Source organism: Chlorocebus sabaeus, chromosome 17, assembly GCF_047675955.1.
Source record: "Chlorocebus sabaeus isolate Y175 chromosome 17, mChlSab1.0.hap1, whole genome shotgun sequence".
Taxonomy (NCBI): Eukaryota; Metazoa; Chordata; class Mammalia; order Primates; family Cercopithecidae; genus Chlorocebus; species Chlorocebus sabaeus.
In genome coordinates this window covers 35,530,446-35,547,872 of record NC_132920.1, presented here as the reverse complement: position 1 = coordinate 35,547,872, position 17,427 = coordinate 35,530,446, and the positions used below count along the sequence as shown (strand labels likewise).

At 52.0% G+C, this 17,427-nt stretch overlaps 1 protein-coding gene across 7 annotated transcripts in view; it reads right to left on the bottom strand.

Annotated features, from left to right (window-relative positions):
* Positions 1–600: 600 nt before the first annotated feature.
* The window catches only part of PPARD (peroxisome proliferator activated receptor delta), an 85,444-nt gene continuing 68,617 nt past the window's right edge, over positions 601–17,427 (bottom strand). For 4 of the 7 annotated variants that reach the window (XM_038005997.2, XM_038005998.2, XM_038005996.2 and 1 more), the window contains 5 exons: positions 8,630–8,827; positions 7,120–7,258; positions 4,640–4,842; positions 4,011–4,461; positions 601–2,955 (listed from right to left, as the gene is read on the bottom strand). In XM_038005997.2, coding sequence (XP_037861925.2) covers positions 2,708–2,955; positions 4,011–4,461; positions 4,640–4,842; positions 7,120–7,258; positions 8,630–8,827 — 1,239 coding nt within the window. In that variant the 3' untranslated portion in view covers positions 601–2,707. The remainder of the gene's footprint in view (positions 2,956–4,010; positions 4,462–4,639; positions 4,843–7,119; positions 7,259–8,629; positions 8,828–17,427) is intronic. The other 3 variants (XM_038006000.2, XM_007972842.3, XM_007972844.3) reach the window with 1 other exon arrangement.

Below are 17,427 nucleotides of genomic sequence, written 5' to 3'. Positions count from 1 at the left end.
ATCTCTGGATGGCCTCTATTTCCCCCTATTGATCTTTCAGTACTTCCAATACTTTTGCAACAATTCCCTGCAGTACATTCCTCATTTGGAAATATTTTGCTGTAGTTTTTTCCTGACTAGATAAACACATACTCTGTTACATACCCTGACCTGGACTTGCACTGCAGACAAACCCATGGCTGCTGGGGGCTGGGTTCTACTAGACCCCTGGGGAAATGGCACCTCAGGAAAGACAGGAGAGAACGGGGTGGCAGCAAAGGAGAGGAAAGCCATGATCTCTCGTAGTGACGAAAAACTGGCTTTGATCTACTGAGTCCTGCATCTGCCTCCTCCAGGGGCCTTCCTGTTCCCCAGACCCCAACTGCTCCACCAGGGTACCACACATCCTTTGTACCCTCACACCCCAAATTCTCTCTGCAGGGTGGAAATGGCACAGTCGTCCACCCGACTGACAAGTGGTGAGCAAAGCGAGGTGGAGGCACAGGAGGGCTTCAGCACCCAAAGCCTCCTTTCCTTCCAGTACTGGATGTGGAGGAGGTGTGGAGCCCTGTCAGCCCCAGGAAAAACATTCAAGTAACTGAGTCAGCTTCCAGTCAGCTCTTAAATATTTAATTCCCATTTATTTAAAGTTTCGTCAGTCTGTGTACACTATTTATATTAAAAACACAGGAAGCTGGGGCTCCTAGCAAAAATATACATTTCAATTTTGGAGATTGTTCAGACACTGAGAAGAGCTGTATCCTCAGCACCAGACCCCGATCGGGGCAGGGGTCGGGGCAGGGACGCGGCACGTGGCAGGGGAGGGGGAGGTGGGTCCCAGCAGCCATCCCTTCATAGCCTTGGCCTGAAAGGAAGCACCCCAACCCCCATCAACTGGGTGGGTGGGGAGCTGGAAGAATCCTGCCAGTAGAGAGTGATCCTGGGGCATGGAAGGGAGGCCACAGCGCCGGTAGGGGCAAAGGCTGAGCACTTCCACCCAGAGTCACAGAATGGCCCCTTGGGAGGGAGGACCAGGCAGGACCCAGGAAGCCTGGGCTCGAACTCCAGCTCTCCTACCTCTGTGCTCTGAGACTACAGCCAGCCCCTTGCCCCTGCAGGCCTGGAGGGCTCTGCCCTACTCAGATATGGCATGCCCAGCTGTGCTTTGGCCCTGTTCTGAGGTGAGCGCACCTCAACCTGGAAGCAGGGGAGGGCAGGGACCAGCGATGTGGGACTGGTCCTACAAGGTCCCCAGACACCAGAGGCTGTGCAGGGAGACTTCTAGGTGGCCAGCTGGGCTGAGTAAAGGGGAAGAGGAGGGCGACAGAGCTGTTGGGACAAATGGACATCAGAATGAACAGGCTCAGTTTATCCCAGGAAGCTCCCACTGGGAGCAGGTGCTGGGCTGACTCAGCAGGACCTGCAGGACTCCTGCCTCCCTGGAGACCTGGCCCAGCCCTGCCTGCCCACCTGCAGGCCCCTCTCTCTGGGTTCTCACTTGCCTCAGGGAGGGAAGGGAGGTGCATGGAGCCTGCAGGTAAAGTGATTTCAGTGCTTGTGTGTGTGCTGGAGGGGGCAGTTTCAGGGAGAGTGGGGCCTGAGCTCCCATGGAGCCAGCTAGAGAAAGGAGCAGTGAGATGTGAGGCCAGGCCCTGGCCCTGGGTGCCGACACAATGTGGGTGGCTGCTACTGGGCAGGGGGGCAGTGGGGATGCTGGCAGAAGGCCTGCCCTGAGCTCTCCCTAGCCTGACCCCAGGACTCAGACCCCCAGTCCTAGGGGCAGAATTGGGTGTGCTGCTTCCTCCAACCACCAACCCCTCCTCCTTCTCTTGAGACTTGCTCCTCTTCAGTGAGGTGGGGGCCCACCTGGAGGGAACCCTGCCTACTTACAAGCTGGGAGACTGCCGTCCAGCGGCCAGTGCAGGGAGCCATCAGCAACACTGGCCTGGCAAACCAGTGTGAAGAAGATGGAAGGATGCTGGGTGTCAGTGGAGCTGAAGAGTGCTGCTGGAGCAGGATCAGTTGGGTCAGTGGGTGGCCTCAGCCTCGGAGGAGCAATTACAGTCTTGGGGAGGCATCTGGCTCTCAGCCTGGGCCTCCTGCCCACTGTCCTTTACAGCGGGGACCCCATGACTACAGGCTGCTACAGTCAGCCCAGGCCATGCTCAGCCTTCCCTGGAACCCAGGCCCAGACAGCTTAGTGTTTCTTTGGATGGCTCAAGTCTTTTGCTCTGAAGACAGGAGACAGAAGTGAGGACCCTAAGACTGCAGGTGCAATGATGGGGCAGAGGGCAGGCCCCACTCCCTTCTGCTCCTGGAGAAAGCGTGTGCAAAAGCAGAGGTCCTGTTCTATGCTGCTGGTGAAATCATACAAAACATCTCACAGAATAAGAAAGGAGGACAGACATAGGGGGTGGAGAGAGAAAGGGACGGCAAGGGAGAAGGGAAGAGGAGAAGCCTACAGAAAGGAAGAAATAGAGTAAGCGAATTAGAAAGGAAAGAGGAACTGAGAAAGAGGGAGACAACAGACAGGAAGAGAGCTGACTGGAGGAAGTGGGAGAGAGGGCACAGGGAGCCAGAGGCGGTGGGTGTCATGTGTCTGACAGCGAGCATGGGACTGCGCTGCTCCAGGCCGGGTGCTCAAGGGCTGGTCAACGGAAAAGTCACGTGGATGGGCCCCTCCAGTGCCAGCCCCACTGGAGCCTGAAGGGAGGCCTGGGCGCCGCCCTTAGTACATGTCCTTGTAGATCTCCTGGAGCAGAGGGTGCAGTGAGGTCTCGGTCTCGGTCTTCTTGATCCGCTGCATCATCTGCGCATGCTCGGTGACCAGCTGCCGCAGGTCAGCCATCTTCTGCAACAGCTTGGGGAAGAGGTACTGGGCATCGGGGTGGTTGGCCTGCAGGTGGAATTCGAGGGCACGCAGGATGGTGTCCTGGATAGCCTCCACCTGTGGAACGTTCATGAGGCCTGGCCGGTCTGTGGGGACACAGGGCACGCCAAGGAGCTCAGAAAGGCAGTAGAGCTCCCCTACCTCCACCCCAAGAGGTAACTTGGCCCAGGGGACAGCAGGCCTCCTTGGCCGTGACAGACCAAGCCCTGTCCCGTCAGCAATGCTCCACTGGGTGTTCTAGTCTCCCTACCCCTGGTCTTAATCCACTTCTTTTGTTTTTTGCCAATGGTTTCCCCCCGACCCCTGATTAGGCAACATAGTATTGTGGTTAAGAGACTCAATGCTTAATTCAAATCCTGTGTCTGCCACAGCCTATCGATGAAGCTATGGGCAGGTCACTCAGCGTCTCTGATGTGTAAAATGGAGATAGAAAACATTCTTCCTGCACAGGTTTGTTGTGAGGATCAAGTGAGTCATTATTGATGAAAAGGAACAGTGCCTGGCATGAAGTTAAGCTCTAGGCCACGGTTAATTAGCACAGTTATTATTGTATTTATTGTGTTGGAATTTTAAAAACGCAGAGACAATGCAGACAATTTTTCCACCCCACATTAACATGACAGCATACTGCCTGTTAGTCCTTTTCTTTTTTTTTGAGACAGGGTCTGGCTCTGTCACCCAGGTTGGAGTGCAGTGGTGGGATTTTGGCTCACTGCAACCTCCACCTCTCCGATTCTCCTGGCTCAGCCTCCCAAGTAGCTGGGATTACAGGTGCGTGCCACCACATCTGGCTAATTTTTTGTATTTTTAGTAGAGACAGGGTTTCACCATGTTGGCCAGGCTGGTTTCGAACTCCTGACCTCAAGTGATTCGCCCGCCTCGGCCTGCCAAAGTGCTGGGATTACAGGTGTGAGCCACCACGTCTGGCTTAATCTCTTTCCTATCTCCACCTCCATCTACATACATAATGAGATGGGAACTAATCCTGCATGCTCAGTCAGTGCCTTGCATGTTCCACTGCCAAGATCAAAGGGACACTTCCCCACACTGTCAGAGCTCAGGCACAGTGCCCTGCAGCGCGGGCCAGCCCCCAGGACGACTGGGTGTGCCGGGCCAGCCCGCCTGCCACGCTCTCACTCACCTCCACACAGAATGATGGCCGCAATGAATAGGGCCAGGTCACTGTCGTCAAGTTCCAGGGCGTTGAACTTGACAGCAAATTCAAACTTGGGCTCAATGATATCACTGAAGGGTTTGCGGAGGCTGCGCAGGAACTCGCGGGTGACAAAGCCACTGCCGTTGGCTACCAGCAGCCCATCCTTGTTGACGATGGAGGCCAGCATGGCGAAGATGGCCTCGTGCACGCCATACTTGAGAAGGGTAACCTGGTCGTTGAGGAAGAGGCTGCTGAAGCTGGGGATGCTCTTGGCAAACTCGGTGAGCTCCCGCACGGTCTCCACCGTGGTGCACTGGCAGCGGTAGAAGACGTGCACGCTGATCTCCTTGTAGGGAGGCAGGCCGTTCACCAGCTGCTTCCACACCAGCCCCTTCTCTGCCTGCCACAATGTCTCGATGTCGTGGATCACAAAGGGCTGAAAACCAGGCCCTGTTAGAGACCAGGATTCGGGAGACCCCCACCCTGTGCTCCCCATATCCCTTGCCTGCACCATGAAGTTGAGGGAGGGAGAAGGCCTGGCTCTCCCAGGAGTCAGGCAGGCAGCAGTGGAACCCAGAGCGCAGGATACTGCCAGGCTGAGCAGCAACACTCACCGCTGTGTGGCTGGCTTTGCCAGTGAGGATGCTTCGGGCCTTCTTTTTGGTCATGTTGAAGTTTTTCAGGTAGGCATTGTAGATGTGCTTGGAGAAGGCCTTCAGGTCGGCCACCTGTGGGTTGTACTGGCTCCCCTCATTTGCCGTCAGCCCCGCCACCAGCTTCCTCTTCTCAGCCTCCGGCATCCGGCCGAAACGGATAGCTGCACAGGGAAGAGGGCAGTCAGCAAGGAGCCCAGGCAGGCCCCAGCACCTCTGACATCCCCATCCCTTTACAGGTGCATGGGCCAAATCCTTTTGGAGCCCAGGGCCCCCAGAAGCTCGAGTCAGCAAGGTGGGAATGCTGGGGTGGCCCCTCCAGATTGCAAGCTCCACAAGACGTGATTTTTTTTGGGGGGTGTATCTTTGCAAGAGCAGTGATTTTGTCTGTTTTGTTCACAGTGCCCAGAACACAAGGGCTCTAACATACTGAGTGACTGAGCTACTCTGACTGGGGTCAGACAGACTTTGGTGACAAAGGCCTGGGTTTGAGTTCCAGCTTAGCAGTTTAGTAGCTGTGTGACTTGGGGCAGACTCCTTCACTTTTCTTTTTCTTTTTTTTTTTTTTGAGACGGAGTCTTGCTCTGTCTCCCAGGTTGGAGTACAGTGGCATGATCTCGGCTCACTACAACCTCTGCCTCCCGGGCTCAAGCAATTCTCTGCCTCAGCCTCCCGAGTAGCTGGGATTACAGGTGTCCGCCACCGTGCCTGGCTAGTTTTTGTATTTTTTTTTAGTAGAGACGGGGTTTCACCATCTTGGCCAGGACGCTCTCAAACTGCTGACCTCAGGTGATCCACCCGCCTTGGCCTCCCAAAATGCTGGGATTATAGGCATGTGCCACCATGCCCGGCTTTTTTCTTTTCTTTTTTTTAAGACAGGGTCTCCACTCTTGTCCAGGCTGGAGTACAGTGGCAAATCATGGCTCACTGCAGCTTTGACCTCCTTGGCTAAAGTGATCCTACCACCTCAACCTTCTGAGTAGCTGAGACTACAGGTGCATGCCACCACCAAGCCTGGCTAATTGTTCTTTTTTTTTTTTTTTTTTTTTTGTAGAGACACGGTCTCACTATGTTGCTCAGGCTGGTCTTAAACTCCTGGACTCAAGCAATCCTCCTGCTTGGCCTCCCAAAGTGATGGGATTACAGGTGTGAGCCACTGCACCTGGCCACTTTTCTTTTCTTTTCTTTTTTTTTTTTTTGAGACGGAGTCTCGCTCTGTCGCCCGGGCTGGAGTGCAGTGGCGGGATCTCGGCTCACTGCAAGCTCCGCCTCCCGGGTTCACGCCATTCTCCTGCCTCAGCCTCCCGAGTAGCTGGGACTACAGGCGCCCGCCACCTCGCCTGGCTAGTTTTTTTGTATTTTTTTAGTAGAGACGGGGTTTCACCGTGTTAGCCAGGATGGTCTCGATCACCTGACCTCGTGATCCACCCGTCTTGGCCTCCCAAAGTGCTGGGATTACAGGCTTGAGCCACCGTGCCCGGCCCACTTTTCTTTTTTAATCAGAAAAATGAGGCTAATACTTTTAAAAACGTACTGAGTTATTAGATCAATTAAATAAGAATCCTCACATAGTAAGCACTCAAAAATTGTTGTCGTTAGTAATTGAGTAGGCTACGAATGTGACTTCTCTCAGAGTTAGCGTGAGGAGAGGGATTCAGTCAGTTCTGAGATTTCCTAGGAAAGGAGTCAAACCCAGACCTGCCAGACCCCATTACCCAGGAGAGCCGCAAATGGAGGGCTCAGGTCCTGCTACCCGCTAAGATGCAAGGCAGTTAGGGCATCCCTGGGTAAAAGCTGGCCAAGCAGCTAACCTGCCTGTCGAGATCACACTAGGGGTCTGACTCAGAGAGGTACTAAGGGGACAGGTGGGCTTTGCAATATCCTACCCTAGGGGTCCAAAGACAAGGCTCTGCAGGAGGCCTGGAGCACAGGGCAGAGAAGGCTTTGTCTCCGGGGAGTGGCTGACCTCCAAGAAACTTCTGCCTGGCTCCTGGCAGTTGACAGATGTGGTCACTTACTGGCTACTGCCTGCCTTCTATAACCAAGAAGGGCCAAGGGGATCCCTGGCCTTGGCAGTAGCTTTCATGCTGTGTCAGGTCATCTGATACAGGCTTGAGTTTCTGGGACTGGTGTTCCCCAAATTGTTCAAGCTCTTATAAATTCTCAGTTCCCTTCTGGGCCAGAATGGGTAAACCTCAGGTACAGGGAGGTAGAGACTACCCCAGGCCTGGGACCATGGTAGATGCTGGCAGTCTGAGGAACTGGCAGGTCTTAGGCTCTAAGACCCAAGGTCCAGATCAGCAAAGCCAACAGCCATGGTGCTTACTGTGTGCCAGGCACTGCTCTACAGGCGCCCCCTCTGGGCTGCCCCGAGGGCTCTCTGGACCCTGGTTTCAGGCTGTGTGGAGCCAGCAGCCCGTGTTGCCCTGGTCAGCTCTCACCGTTGTGTGACATGCCCAGTGCCAGGCACTTCTGGAAACGGCAGTACTGACACTTGTTGCGGTTCTTCTTCTGAATCTTGCAGCTGCGCTCACACTTCTCGTACTCCAGCTTCATGCGGATCGTCCGACGGAAGAAGCCCTGAGGCACCAAGAACAGGTGAGGAAAGGCCACCAGGAGGTGGGGGGAGGTTGTGCCAAAGGGCCTGATTATGCGTAAGGTGTAAATACTCCTGAAATTTGGAAGTAATGAGGAGAAATTTTTTTGGAGGAGAGATGGAGAAGGAAAATAAATAATTCTGAAACTTTAATTAAAACTATCTTAGGTTGGGCGCGGTGGCTCATGCCTGTAATCCCAGACTTTGGGAAGCCAAGGTGGGCCGATCACCTGAGGTCAGGAGTTTGAGACCAGCCTGGCCAAGATGGTGAAACCCCGTCTCTACTAAAAATACAGAAAAATTAGCCAAGTGTGGTGGCACACCCCTGTAATCCCACCTACCCAGGAGGTTGAGGCAGGGGAATCTCCTGAACACGCGAGGCAGAGGTTGCAGTGAGCCAAGATCGCGCTATTACACTCCAGCCTGGACAATAAGAGTGAAACTCCGTCTCAAAAAAACAAAAAACAAAAAGAACACAACTATTTTAAATGCCTAAAGAAGTCCTAAAGCTTCTTTGTTGGGGCTGGGGAGAGTGGCTCACGCCTGTAATCCCAGCACTTTGGAAGGCCGAGACAGGTGTATCACCTGAGGTCAGGAGTTCAAGACCAGCCTGGCCAACATGGTGAAACCCCATCTCTACTAAAAGTACGAAAATTAGCCAGGCATGGTGGTATGTACCTGTAATCCCAGCTACTCTGGAGGCTGAGGCAGGAGAATCTCCTGAACCCGGGAGGTGGAGGTTGCAATTAACTGAGATCATGCCACTGCACTCCAGCCTAGGAGACAGAGCAAGATTCCATCTCAAAAAAAAAAAAAAAAAAAAAAAAAAAAAAAAGCTTCTTTGTTAGTTTGGTAACATAAGATTGTCTCACGGCTAACTTGGTTTCTCATAAATTTATCTGGTTCTGTATATTTGTGAGGTGGTGATTCAATAAAATAATCGTGAGATTTTGATGTGTGTGAAGTTAGGAAGGATCCACAAATGTCACTGGAAAAACAAATGTCTGTCCTTTTTCTCAAAGAGCCCCCTTTGAGCTTTGAGAAACAGGAAACGCAGACCTCAGCCCAAGACCCTCATTCTGTCCTGCCTGCCTGGTCCTCAGGGGGGCACAGTCACCCACAAAGCTGGGTCAACACAGGTGCCCGGAAGGGTAGGCTTGACAAGGGAACTCCCTCCTCTCCTGCAGTGCCCAGAGCTGAGGTCTGGAGCCCAAGGGTCTGGCTGCCTCCTGGGCAGGAATTCTGCAGTGGATACAGTCAGGGCCCTACCCCAAGGCAGGGAAAGCTTTGTGGAGGGTCAATTCACCATGTGACCAGAGCCTCAGTGGCCAGCCACCGCTCCCCCGAGTCCGTACCTTGCACCCCTCACATGCATGGACGCCGTAGTGGAAGCCCGATGCCTTGTCCCCGCACACCCGGCACTCCATGTTGAGGCTGCCACACGAGGCCCCGTCACAGCCCATCTGCAGCTGGTCCAGCAGTGAGGGTGGCGAGGAGCTCCGGGAGAGGTCTGCGGACACATGATGGAGGGGCAGCTCCACACGCTGCCAGGCCTGGAAGCCAGGGCGTGGGAACAGCCCCACAGCCCTCAGCTCAGTCACTTAACAGGTGTGTGGCCTCAGGGAGTCAACCTTTCTAAGGGCCAGTTTCTTCACCTAAAACCAGGGGTATTGACAGCTTCTCTGGGAGGATGGGCAAAAAGTCTCCACAGTGCTTCTCCCAGAGCCTAACATACAGAAGATGTTCAGTACACGGCAGCTATTACCACTGGGGCTGGGTCAAAGGCTTCCTGGGCTGAACTCACTATGCGGCAGCAGTAGGGAGGAAAATGGCTGTGTTTTGGGAGGAGGAAAGCAAGAGGGAGAAAGCAGACACACAATCTTTAGATGGCCCTTAGGAAGCAGCTCTCCCGGTTCGGAGGGTGCCACTGTGTGGCCCACGTGGAGACGTGTGCAATGTGTTTTGCAGAAACTGCGGGACTGTAGACATCTGCAGAGCTAGCCTCCCCACCATCCCCCAAAGGAAGTTCTATACTTGCATAGACTCCAGGGATGCTGTAAACAATCTCTCAAGAAGCTCACGTTCATTCCCACGAAACTTCTTGAGTAGAACAGCTTAGGTATCAGTCATATTGATTAAGCAACACACTAAATTTCTCCAAGTTTTTCTATCAAACGTATAGATGTCTGAACCACAGGGTGTTGAGTGTATTGGTGGGGAAGGCAGTTTGCTAAGGCTATGACTTCAGGATACACCTGCTGTCAGATGATTTCCTAAGAACTGCTAGGAGTCTCTTCCCAGTGCCCTTTGGACACTCGGAAATGATCTCTTCGTCTTGGAAAGGGGATCTGAACTAAGCCTCAGCTTCCTGACTCCTAGCCCAGAGCTGGTTTCATGGCCTCACATACCAGCTGTCTTGCTTCTGCCATGATGACCGTCCAACCTCTGCACTCTTCTCTAATGATTGAGCAACCTCCCCAAAAGCAGGTGCCAAACCTCCAAACCAGAGAATCAGCCATTTTGAGTAGAAGGGGACATCAGGGGGACCCAAGCCATGGAGATGAACCCAGACTAATGTTTTCCAGGCCTGCAGTAATAACCCTCTACTATACAGGCCAAGCAACCTTCATTTCCCCACCATGTGAGTAACTATCCACCTGCTACCGACCAAAGTGCACTCCATCCTTCCCACATGGTCTCCCCACTCCCCCAGCTTCCCCTTGGGTCCCAGAAGTGGCAGCAGGAAAGCCTCCTTCCCCTATCCTGGCCACAGAAGGGGGAGCACAAGAAGCACCCAACCGTGGCAGAGAGGACCCAGTGGGCTGCTCCCCTCCTGGCTGGTGAGGTTTAGGCGTGACACAAGTCTCTGGTTCCTAAAATGGCCTGTCTTGTCCTGGCACCTTAGCTCCCAACTTCAGTCATTCCAAGGTGTGTAACTGTTCCTCTGGACCCAGACTGGGAGAGTGGGCTCCCTCCATCTCTCGGGCCTGGGAGGGAAAAGCTGTGCTCTGGGAGGGTGAAGCTGCTTTGGTCTTCTCAGGCCTTTGTCACCGCCTGACATACCCTGTGTTGTTCATTGTTGGAAGCCACCCACTAGACATAAGGACCACAAGGCCAGGAACTTTGTCCACCAGGGCACCAGCGTGGTCTGGCACTGAGAGCTGTGTGAGGTGCTGGGCACGCAGCAGGCACATGATAGCTCTCTGCACAATTGGCAGTCCTCAGGCTGCCTGCGTGTCCTGACCGCAGCACCAACTGGCTGACGGGGCTGGGCAGGACCTGCCACTCCTGGAGGCATTATAACAGGGACAATAAAACTCACAGCACCGGATGTTGGAAGAAAAAGAGAGAACATGACAGAAACCCTTTGTGGACGCCCACGCAGAGGCTGGGGCAGGCAGGGTTTCTGGCATTTCCTCCTTGAATCTGTGCAGTCCGTGAGCATATGCTTGCGTTGTGGCATTTCTTGTAATTTTGTTTTTGTGGCCTGCACGTCTGCTTCCTCTGCTAGACTCTGTATATCTCTACTCACATTCCCTTTGGATCTCGGAGCTCACTTCCACCACTGAGTCTTGTCCACAGTGGCCAATACCCTTAGATTATTCACACCTCCTGCAGGTACTTTTCTCATCCTCCCTGTGGCCATGGAAAGTCAGCAGGTGTCTAGTCATTTGGTTGCTGTTGGCACTGCACGTGACAATGTCACCCTTTGTGTTCATTCAAAAGACACATGATAAGCACCTTCTATATGCAGGGCAGGACCTAGACTCTGCCCTCAAATAGCTGAGGTAAGAAAGAGGTAACAGCAGGGCCAGGCATTGTGGCTCACGCCTGTAATCCCAGCACTTTGGGAGGCCGATGTGGGTGGATCATGGGTCAAGGGATTGAAACCATCCTGGCCAACACGGTGAAACCCTGTCTCTACTAAAAATATAAAAATTAGCCGGGCACAGTGGCTCGTGCCTGTAGTCCCAGCTACTCAGGAGGCTAAGGCAGGAGAATCACTTGAACCTGGGGGCGGGGGAGTAGAGACTGTAGTGAGCTGAGATCGTGCCACTGTACTCCCCTGCCTGGCAACAGAGTGAGACTGTCTCAAAAAAAAAAAAAAAGGTAATGGCTGAGTGTGGTAGCTCACACCAGTAATTCCAATATTCTGGGAGGCCAAGGCAGGAGGATTACGTGAGGCCAGGAGCAATGTAGTGAGACCCCGTCTCTACAAAAAGTAAAAAAAAATAATTGGGTGTCGTGGCACCTGCCTATAGTGCCTGCTACTGAGGAGGCTGAGGCAGGAAGATCCTTGAGCCTAGAAGAGCTGTGATTGTGCCACTGTACACCAGCCTGGGTGACAAAGCATGACTGTCTCTACTTAAGAAAAACAAAAGGCTAGGTGCAGTGGCTCACACCTATAATCCCAACACGTTGGGAGGCTGAGGCGGGAGGATCACTTGAGCCCAGGAGTTTGAGACCAGCCTGGCAACATAGTGAGAGCCCGTCTCTATAAAAACTTTAAATAACTAGCTGGGTGTGGTGGCACATGCCTGTGGGCCCCGCTACTTGGGAGGCTGAGGCAGGAGGATTGCCTGAATGTGGGAAGATGACCTGAGCCTGGGAGGTCGAGGTTGCAGTGAGCTGTGATTGCACCACTGTACTCCAGCCTGTGCTGACAGAACAAGACCTTGTCTCAAAAAAATAAATAAACAAATAAATAAACAAGAAAAACAAGGAAAGGTAAGATGTAACTTAACTTACTATAACTCACTTGTGCCTACAGGAAAAAAATAAAATAGAAAAAAAAGAGAAAGAGATAAGAAAACTAGAACATGAGATAGAGTGGGGCAACACCAGGTAAGGGGCAGTAAGAGGTGCAGGATTTTGGAAGGAGCCATCACCCATGCATGTGACTGTCACAGAAGGGGGCTGCTTCCCTCTCTGCTGAAAGAAAGGTGATGGCAGAATTCTTCCCATACTAGGGGCCAGGTTCTGAAGGTTCCACCACTTCCCCCACACCATGATGTCCCGGGGTAGAGGTGGGGGCAAGCAGGTGTCCCGCTAAAGGCACTCCACTGGACACCCATTTAATCTCACATAAAACCTCAAAATAACCCTTCAAGACGGTCTTCTTACCCCTACTTTATGGGCAAGGAAGCTGAGGCTCCAAGGCTCAGAAGCTTAAGTAACTTGCTGATAGCAGCTATGTTGATCTTATGTATCAACTTGATTAGGCCATGGTGCCCAGCTGTTTGACCAAACAACGTTGCTAAGAAGGTTTTTTTTTTTTTTTTTTTTTTTTTGAGATGAAGTCTCACTCTTGTCCCCCAGGCTGGCGTACAATGCGCGATCTCAGCTCACTGCATCTCTGCCTCCCGGGTTCAAGCGATTCTCCTGCCTCAGCCCCCTGAGTAGCTGGGATTACAGGTGCTCAGCTAGTTTTTTTGGTATTTTTAGTAGAGACGGGGTTTCACCATGTTGGCCAGGCTGGTCTCGAACTCCTGACCTCAGGGGATTCACCCGCCTTGGCCTCCCAAAGTGCAGGGATTACAGGCGTAAGCCACTGCGACCAGCCACTAGGAAGGTATTTTTTAGATGTAACTAACATTTAAATCAGAAGACTTTGAGTAAAGCAGATTACCTCCATAATATGAGTGGCCCTCATCCAACAACTGAAGGCCTTAAGAAAAAAGACTGAGTGCCTACAGTGGCCCCACTGTGGAAGAGGAGATTCTGCCTCCAGGCTGCCTTCGGACTTGAGCTGCAACATCAACTTCCCCGGCTCTCCAGCCTGCCTGCCTTGCAAAATTTGGACTTGCCACCCCCACAACTGTGTGAAACAGTTCGTTAAAACACATCTCTCTCTTTCAAAACACACACACACACACACACACACACACACACACACATAAACACAGGTTCTGCTTCTCTGGAGAACCCTAACACAGTGACAGAGCAAGAATTATAACCTAGAACCGTGCAACTCCTGGAGCTGAGCTCTTAACCTCAGCATTCCACTACTACACATATCTGCAGGTTCAGGACTGCTAATCAATAACATTATTATGATAAACAACAGGCCACAGTCACTGCTGAGGAGGTACTATGCCATTATCCAAACGTTTGGATTCAGTGTAAACACTAGCCCTCTCACCCAGAGAGTAAAGTATCAGTTTCACCATCTTTGATTACAAGTTCAGCAAATAGACACTATTGACCTTATTCACATCATTTGTGGCTGAGAGCTCTCCTGCATATCTAGTCTCCAATGTTGGGAGAATGCCGTTGTCATGGCTGTGAAGACAGCCAGGAGGCTCCCGATTGGTCTATTTACTTCGCTGGCAGAGCTCACAGGCAAACAGGTACCCAGCAGCTTCTGAAGTCAGGCCAAATTCTGCAGGGATTTGAGGCTGGGTTACTGAGCAGCCTCTTTACTTCTGTTGTCCTGTTTGCCTGAACTGTGCGCTCCTTGGGACAGGCACTCAGCCTTGTCCACCGCTGTATGGCCAGCCCTGGGCACAGTGCTGGGCCCAGCCTGACACCCACCAAGTGCTTGCCAAGTGAGGAGGTGCTGAGGCCAGGAGGAAGGACACTTTATCTTCCTCTTTCTTTCTCAAGTGTGATTGGGATGGATGTCACTGAAGCAGGAGGGATGAGAAAGGGGATGGGATATGAACCCTGGCTCTAGCTGTCTCTACTCCTACATACCCACGGGACCCTGGCAAGTGGGTTTCTGGTAACCTCAGTTTCCTTGTTGATGGGAAGGTCTGTCCTGCCTGACTGGGGGGAGGGAGAGGAGAAGGTGCTTGGCAGGTGTGGAGCTCAGTATGTGCAGTGAGAGTGCTGAACTGCTGGGGGGATGGGGTCAGGGGTGACTGTGGAGCCTTCCTGCTGTTTCAGGACTCAAAGCCATGCCCTGTCCTTATGGGTCCCTCAGGGGACTCCTGAGGCCAGAGTAATAACTCATCGGGGTGGGGCAGAGAACTAGCAGGTGCTGAGACCTGCGATGTGTCAGATACCCCCACTGACTCTCACCTGGCCGGCCCTCAGACTGGGTAGGACACAGCCTGTAAAGGTAAAGACAATGAGACTTGGAGAAGTGATGGCACTGGCGAGGGCTGCAGCTCACAGCGACAGACCTGGGATGCCTGCCCTGGTCTCTGCGATCTCAAAGCCCTTCTGCTCCGGACACATGATGAGGCTCTGTCTCCAGGGCCCCTCACCCCCCTTTTAAACAGTTAATTTTAACCTTAAAAAAAGTACAGTTGCCTTTTAAATTATGAAAGTAGTACAGACTTGTTGAGAAAAATACAGAAAGGTATGCAGGATCTTGTGACAGAGCCTCCTTAACCACCATCCTGCTCCTCAGAGTTAGCCCCTGAGTCCTTCAGTATAGACTCTTCTGGTGCCTTCTATGAAACATAAGGATTTTGAACAATGGGATCCCCAACTTGTCAGGAACTTATTTAATACATAAAACCAGCCTCATGGTTTTCAATGACTACAGAGTATTCCACCACATGGCTCTACCACAGTTTCTAGAACTGGTTCCCCACAGATGGGCACGTTCCTGTTTTTGCTCTTATGAGCAGTCCTGCAGTAAATAAGCTAGTGTGGAAATCTCTGTGCATGCTGAGCAAGTACTTACACAGGACACGTTCCTAGAAGTGGGAATGCAGGGTGAAAGAAATGCACACTTGGCCAGGCACGGTGGCTCACGCCTGTAACCCCAACACTTTGGGAGGCCAGGGTGGGCGGATCACCTGAGGTCAGGAGTTCATGACTAGCCTGGCCAACACAGTGGAATCCCATCTCTACTAAAAATACAAAAATTAGCCAGGCACGGTGGTGCACACCTGTAATCCCAGCTGCTTGGGAGGCTGAGGCAGCAGAATCACTTGAACCTGGGAGGCGGAGGTTGCAGTGAGTCGAGATCATGTGCCACTGCACTCCAGTCTGAGCGACAGAGTCAAGGTCTGTCTCAAAAAAAAAAAAAAAAAAAAAAATTGTGCACTAAGAGGTGTTGGCCCACACTACCCTTTCACTCCTGGTGGTGGGAGAGCCAAATCCTCCCCACCCATCTGACAGGTGAAATGGCATCGCAACTTAAGGTGCTTTCTTTGAGTTGGTTAGACTGAAAAACCTGTCGGGTTTTCAGGCCATTTGTATTTGTCCCATTGTTACCTGTTTTGATTTTCCTGCTAGGTTGCTTTAGAATTTTGGGGAACTTTTCATACACTATGGCTTTAACACATAGTGATTATGTCAAGTAACCTCTCTCCTGTTTCAATGACTGAACAAGGAAGTCTTTCTACCTCCACTTCATCCATTTATTGATAAACAGAATCTATTAACACCACCTTATACATAGTACCATGTGACTGGTGAGGCAACCTCTGCCCTGGATGTTTCCTTGCTGTGCCCTAAATCCCACAACGAAGCTGCCTGAGAGGTCACCGCCATGCCTGCCTCACCCTACCCCTGCTCCCAGGCACCTCACCTGGCCTGCACGGGAACAGTGATGCTATTTGGGAAACAGCCCTGGTCCCAAGAAGGGGTGCGGAGGAAACTCCAGGACAGAACACTGCTCTGCAGGGGACTTCCATCTGCCTGGGCTCAGATGTGGGGATGAGGTGGGCCATGGCAGGCAGCATAACCACAAACCCTGTGGCCGTCTCTTCTCCTTGCATTCTCCCTTGCATCCTCGTGACATCCCACACTCCTTCTTAGTCCCCACTGTCTTCCCTTTGCTTTCTAACCCTCCCCACCTTCTTCAGATTTAGAACAGTATGTGCTACTGGCACTGAGTGAATTATCACTCCTGGTTATCTGTTCCTCTCTTCTGAGACAGGCTGTGTCTCCAAAGCCATCCCAGTTACTAGCCAATAGACAGGAAGTTGGTTACTCGGGGAATGGGGGACGCCTTCACTTTGGCCCTAGAATCACATTAAGCCTATTTTGGTCACTCCCAGGTGATCCTGAAGGACTGAATGATGGCTCTATACTTCCTCCACTCAACTCTATACACTGAAGAGGAAGAACTGCAAAATTCTGGGACTTGCTTTGCAGGTTCAAGGTGCACGTGTGGCTCAAGGATTCAGACCCATCTTAGCTGCAGACCCAAACAGAAGCCTGCGCTACCTCCACAGCCTCCACTCTGCCTTAGCTTGGACACCAACTGCCTCCTCCTGCTCCCATGCAGTCACAGGGGTCCAGAGCCCATTCCTGTGGCGTGGGCTTGCTCCTCTGCCTGAGTCACCGCATGTGGCTAGGATCTCCTGCAGCTGAAAGCAGCAGCGAGTGCAGGGTGTCTACTCCCAGCAGTACATCCTTATGACCCTGAGTTCCTTCTGAGGGAAGGAGTGAGGATGAGCTGGATGTGTAGGCCTGCAGCACTTGGATAAGGACAGAAGTGAAGGGAGAAAGCAAGAAGCAGAGGGATCAGGCCAAGCGTGGTGGCTTGCGCCTGTAATCCCAGCACTTTGGGAGGCTGAGGCGGGTGGATCGCTTGAGCCCAGGCCAACATGGTGAAACCCCATCTCTACTAAAAAATACAAAAATTAGCCAGGTGTGGTGGTGCACTCCTGTAATCCCAGCTACTCTGGAGGCTGAGGCAGGAGAATCGCTTGAACCCAGGAGGCAGAGGTTGCAGTGAGCTGAGATTGTGCCACTGCACTCTAGTCTGGCCAACAGAAGGAGATTTTGTCTCAAAAACCACAAAAACAAAAAAGCAGGGGGAACTGCAGAAGGGAAAGCCAGGGGCTGCATGGATTCTGGATGCTTTTGAAGGTGACCATAACATGATGATGATGAAGATGACAGAACAGTACAGGGTACTAGAGAAAACTGTCTACACTGCTGATAAATAAAGGGGAATCAACAAGTGAGACAGGAGAAGCTACACTGCTTGGCTGCATAAAAATAATATTAGTTGACTTATTCATACTAACTGCTTAGCAATTTTATCTAATTATGATGCAGCTCAATGATGATATGTATAATTATTGCAGACCAATGGAATTGATCATAACAATCCCAGGAACAGCTGATCTTTCTAGTGTGCTGTTAGTGGAGATTGGTCTCAGATTCCTTGTGGTAACAGTAGTGGGAATACTAATAATGATGATGACATGTGTTACAAATGCCCACTCATTTAATTCTCACA